We start from the raw sequence: 6,000 nt of genomic DNA, 5'->3' as shown, positions 1-6,000 counted from the left end.
TGTCTCGTGTATTTTGAGCAAAGGAGACTGAAACGCGTTAAATTTGCAAAAGTGGCGTATACATCGTTTAAACCGCAATATAGCTTAACGAAGTGCATGGAAAACCAATTCGAGGGAATTTTTGTGATTTCTTTTCCCTTTCGTCATTGTATAACGCACGATCCAAATTTCTTTTCGGTTTGCAATACGGTTTGAATGGCAAATGAGCTATAAATTATAAGTTCACAGGAAATATATGATATCGATACAAACGCTAAGTCTAATTTAGTACAACATATTGCAGTTTTTGGTTCGATGAAATGCACGTGAGAAATATTTCCTTTTCTTTTTCACGATTCAGATTCCTAAAGAGGTGGAATTCAAATGTAAATTCGTTTTCGAACGTTATTTCTTTGGCAAGTAAATTTCGAACGTTAAAACATACTAATTAGTAAACATATTACAATTCACCGGAACAATGTTTAAACATTAAGTATATTTCAAACTACATACAATAACGTATCTCTCTATACTAATAAAAATAGTAAAAAGATGAATGAAAATATAAATTTCTACATATATGTAAAACATTTTCCGTTAAACGAATAGACAGTGTATATATATATATTGCTTTTAATAAATAAAAAAAAAAGAAATTTCTGTATACTACACAAAATCAGTCTAAGCCCTACGAAACCGTTTACTAATACCTTTCTCACTTGCATTCCATTTTCGTTTACGTTTGTCCGTTACTTATCATTTAATCTTAGGACGTCGTCAAGTATTTCGTGCGAGAAGTAAGTAATGCGAGAGTTACACACAGCTATATTGGCAGTAAGAATATTGGCAGTTGAAAATGAACGCGCGCGCCCTTTTTTTTCTCTACGTATACCAGAGCAAAGGTTTAACTTCTGGATCTCCTATCTCTCTTGCTTGATTCGTTTTATTATTTTCTTCACATGCACTCTCTCTCTCTCTCTTTCTTTCTCTCTCACTCTCTCACGCTCTCTCTCTTTCTCTCTCTCTCTCTTTCCTCACCGCAGCTCGCTCTATTCTTCCCCTCTTTCTCCGTCTAAATTTCCTTGGCGCGACGCGAATTGGTTCAATGGCACGATTTCGCCCTCCGCTGGAAGCGTCGCATTCGGCGATGCCACTCGTCGCGCCACTCGATCACGATCGACCTCTCCGTCACCGTCAGTCCACCTTGACCTCCGCCGTCGCTCTCTTGGCCAAGAATCAAGTACGACCTGGAAATATCAACGGTGCGTTTAATCAATCGATGATCGTTTACCATTCCCTAACTCTCTCCCTTTAACATTCACTCTATTCACAATTATGTGCAACGTATAACTTAAATATCATTGTTAATGCAAGAATAATGTGTCCAAGAAAATGAGGCGTTCTAAGTCGAAACTCAAAAATGAAAAAATCCACATCTACCTAATTTTAATATAAACTACAGCTTTAATATAAAGCTAAAAATTATTAAAATTATTGAAATCAAAGGCTCATGGTCGAATGGCCTTCAAAGTAATTTCTGTATTAATGTTAAGATGTTTGTAGATGTATTTTTTTGCTCGAAAAATTTGTGTATGGTTATAAATGATGCTAATAATGTAAAACGTACTTGTTCGGTTTGATTTTCGGGCATCTGCAAGCTAGATCGGCTGAATCCACGTAGAGGAACACGTCGCCGCGACGAATCCTCGAGTTGGTAGCTTTTTTGTAAATAAAGTTCACGTTTAAGGTGAAACGTATCCGTGCCAAGCCGGAGGCGCTCGTCCCAGCTGGAGAACCGTCGTTCTTTTTGTGCCTGTCGGTTATTCTACCCAGGATAGCTGGAAAATTAAATAAAATTAAAAGAAATTTCGTTTCGTTCTACTTCAACCCTTCGCAAATCACTGTCGCTTTTAATTAAATTATCCCATTGTATTTCACTGGCTGTATCACTGGTTTTCCGTCGACAAAGTTAATTATGGCGCCGTTTAATTCCCAGTTATGTTCGATTAATTTGAAAAATGGTGAACTACCGAAACATCTTTTTCTCTTCGATAAGCAAACAAAATTCCGGTTACAGATGACAAACGGCCCGGTTCGTTGCACGATCATATATCACGCTTTCTAATTTAAACGTGGATTTCAATCTTTTCCCGAACCCGATGCATAAGGAGTTAGAAGGGGTTCGCTGCGCTCCGTTTGCGGTTATTTCGTTCACGAAGACGGAAAAACTGGTACCGCTTATGGTGTAACTAATTGACTTACACCAGACCATACGCAGCAGTTGCTACCTGTCATTTCGTTCGCGTCCGAGGACGTTAAAGAGCGATACCACTAATACCGGTCCGCATACCGGACAAATCGCGAACGAACCCGGTATCAGTTGCTTCCGTTAATTTCACCAGTGTCCCTAAACGGTACAGCCGCATTTCGTAATTAATAACCGCGTGTCTCGTGCTTACCATAATCTCGTTTGCAGTACTTGTACAGATTTAATCGTTTGGTGCTGGCTCGACACTTTCCACACTGTTCTGTAACAGATTAAACGACAATATGTACTCAACGATTAATCAAACAATATTTCTCGTTGTTCTATTATTATTCTCAATTCAATTGTGAAATTCACTGTTCGATGAAACGAGAAATAAACAATTATTTTCCGTTGATTTTCAACCATTACAAAAATAAAAAGATAAAATATCTTGGTTGATGTTAAAATTTTTTTTTTACTTTTTTATGTAATTTTCTCTGTAAATTACTTTCTACCAGTCGAAACGAAACAGAGGGTGAAATATCGATAAAAATTTGAATTCAAAGAGGAAAAGTATGTATTGTATGCAGAAGTTTGACTGCATCGATTCTTCCTAACTGCGAGGGCATGTGCACACATTTTTATCGGCTCGGTCCGTGTTCATTCAATAAATTAAAACGCGAGCAAGCGTGGCACAGGATCACCCTGATTTTCTGCTTGATTGACAGCGCACACTGTGAGGAAGCTTAAGTGTTTGCCTCAATTATTATTCACCCTGGTCATAATTGCGTCGTTCATCGTATGTAGCCACGTGTGACACAATGCTGCACTGATTCACGGTTTATAATTAGAACGTCTCATTCAGAGCAACTAATTCCCTATGCGAACAATTTATAAATACGTCTAGTAAACATGTGAACGTATTAATAAGTTATTCGCCAAATATGCAAACACGTTATTTCTAAATACGTAAACACATTGACTCTAAATATGTAAATATGTTATTTGATATATAATTATACATAAACTTCAGTTTAAATGATCAATATCACAGTTTTCAAAATTATATTCCGTGGAACATTGGTATTCCACAAAAACTTCTAAAAGCGACGCGCAGAACACTTCAAACACTTATCTGTTTCATTATTAAAGATTGAAAAACGTTTCTTTCATAGGTAAATTGAAATAAATCCATATTCTTTTAATCCAATGTACCTGGTGTTACCATCTATTCTACCTAAAAAGCTCCAAACGTACTCCAGTGATCCTAAAAAAAAAAAGAAAAAAAAATTGTGGAACTTAAAACGAGAAAAGTTCGGGAAACTCTATTTAACTCTATATTAACAATGTTCGTACACGTTCTCATCTAGAAGACACAGTTCCGCGGCGCTTCCGCGTCGTCGAGCATTGTGTCCGACATTTATTTAGCCTTAAAGTCGTCCCAGCCTCCGTTTCACTTTCCCAGCGTGTGTCGCTCCCCGTAATATATTCCATGTAATTAGAACAATTCTTTTCTCGACGAATCAGTTTGACCGGTCTAAATGGGTAGCTGGCCTCTAGCCTCCTTTATGCCCCCGGACACATAATACGGTCCATTATCGGTGACAGCTGTGGGTGCATCTATCCATTTATTATCTAGCCAACGGTATCCATCTATTATCTGAAACGGCACGGTCAGCGTATAAACGCGTCCTCGTCTCGTAGTCGTGCAATTAATTTTCTCCTGGATACGTTTCAGTCGAGCGGTTCTTAGCCTGGGCCCGTAACTAATAATCTTCATGAAGGGTATGCATATATAACATATCTCACGGGATAAACGCGATTAATCGACGGCGGCGCGGGTTTTTCCATCGCAGCTGCGCTAACGGTGCCCAAAAGGTGACTTGGTGCCGTTTTCGAATTGTTTAATGTTACGTCATTCTATCATAGTGCATGCACGTCGAATCCAGATGGAACGTTATTAATAATTATTATAAAGCGGACTCGACGTACTCTGCGCTTTTGTGTCTTTTTTTAGACGAAAGAAGATTTCCTTATTGTTGATTAATTACGATTCAAGGCGATATGAAGGAAGCGATTTGATTGGAGTAAAAGAGAGAAAGTATTGGAGTACTCTCGCGAATTACTCAAATTTTCGTGAACGGACTCGTTACTAATAATTATAAGGCGAACTCGACGTATTTTGCATTTTTGTGTCTTTTTTCAGACAAAACAGAAGGATTCGTTATGGTTGATTAATTATGATTCAAGGCGATTTGATCGATATATAAGAGAGAAAGCACGGAAGTACTCTCGCGAGCTACTCAAATTTTCGTGCACGGACTCGTTACGTTATTAATAATTATAAGGCGAACTCGACGTATTTTGCGTTTTTGTGTCCTTTTTTAGACGAAAAAAGAAGAAATCGTTATGGTTGATTAATTACGATTCAAGGTGATTTGATCGAAATAAAAGAGAGAAAGCATGGAAGTACTCTCGCGAGTTACTCAAATTTTCGTGCACGGATTCGTTACGTTATTAATAATTATAAGGCGAACTCGACGTATCTTGCGTTTTTGTGTCCTTTTTTAGGCGAAAAAAGAAGAATTCGTTATGGTTGATTAATTACGATTCAAGGTGATTTGATCGAAATAAAAGAGAGAAAGCATGGGAGTACTCTCGTGAGTTACTCAAATTTACGTGAACGGGCTTGTCTCGCAAGACGTGGTACCCGTTTCCATCTGTTCGCCATTGCGGACAGAATATTTGCTCCCGTCTCGGTATATTCTTAAATTGGCCGTGTGTAACGTCGTAATGTCAGATGCGTATAAATTAATAGCTCGCGGCGCGACACTGTTTTCTTTGGCCGTGAAACTACGACCGCGGGCGGAAACGAATTTCGTAAATTTCCACGAACACGTAGGAGTTTTTTCGCAAGCAAAGAAAACACCGCCGGTTTGTTACGGATGCTGCCAGTGCGTTCACCTACGTCTTTTCATAAATTAGTCTTCAGACCGCCTCTACGTTTGGGTTTCTCGCAATTTACGCCACGCTGCGCGGATACGTGTTTCTGTATCTCGTTTTTATCTTCGAATCGGTTCGTCGAAGGCGATTATTCTTTCGATTAAATACGATCCACATACGTTTCATTTGGATAAACGAATTTTTCCTTTTTTTCACGATATAATAATAATGATATGCAGTGGATTCCTGTATAATACGGTTAATTTTATGTTCGAGAGACGATTCTCAATAGCCACAACGTTTCCAGTTCTTCGTCGACTGATTTCAAGTACTGAAGCCCTGCAAAAATGGATTTCAAAAGTGAAATTTGCTCGAGCAAAGATAAATTTCATTCTGAACCGTCGAGAAACGAGATCGATCGCTTTCACGAAAAAATTAATGACAGGGAAAATGAAAACAAGGATGGAAACAGAGACATAGTATCAGGTGTAAGAAATCGACAAATAGAAAAAAAGGAATAACGATTGGAAATGAATACTTTGCGATGAATCTAGCAAAATGCCATCGAGAATAAAATTCACACACCTGGTGAAATAAAGATAAAAATTAATAGTATGTGTACTTAGAAATTCGACGCTTTCAAATACCTCTGTTTGTAAATTTCATACAGTTTTAATGAACAGTGGCTGCTGGTCGATAACAGAATCCGTACAATGCACCGAATCCCCCGAGCAACGAATCCAAACTGCACACGCAACCAGCACAAACGCTAGCCTCGGTCCGCCTCGCTTTCGCTCGTTCGTTGGCTAACCAAATTAAACGTAATTTGA

At 38.4% G+C, this 6,000-nt stretch overlaps 1 protein-coding gene across 2 annotated transcripts in view; it reads right to left on the bottom strand.

Annotated features, from left to right (window-relative positions):
- Nucleotides 1-340: 340 nt before the first annotated feature.
- Nucleotides 341-6,000, bottom strand: part of LOC143426730 (netrin-1) — a 123,315-nt gene continuing 117,655 nt past the window's right edge. The window contains exons 4-6 of one of the 2 annotated variants that reach the window (XM_076900352.1): nt 2,439-2,507; nt 1,607-1,817; nt 341-1,226 (exon numbers count right to left, since the gene is read on the bottom strand). In XM_076900352.1, coding sequence (XP_076756467.1) covers nt 1,082-1,226; nt 1,607-1,817; nt 2,439-2,507 — 425 coding nt within the window. In that variant the 3' untranslated portion in view covers nt 341-1,081. The remainder of the gene's footprint in view (nt 1,227-1,606; nt 1,818-2,438; nt 2,508-6,000) is intronic. The other variant, XM_076900350.1, reaches the window with a different exon arrangement.

The sequence above is a fragment of the Xylocopa sonorina genome, chromosome 9 (assembly GCF_050948175.1).
Source record: "Xylocopa sonorina isolate GNS202 chromosome 9, iyXylSono1_principal, whole genome shotgun sequence".
NCBI classification, from domain to species: Eukaryota; Metazoa; Arthropoda; class Insecta; order Hymenoptera; family Apidae; genus Xylocopa; species Xylocopa sonorina.
The sequence above is the reverse complement of the archived record's forward strand: the minus strand, read 5'-3'. Positions and strand labels throughout refer to the sequence as shown.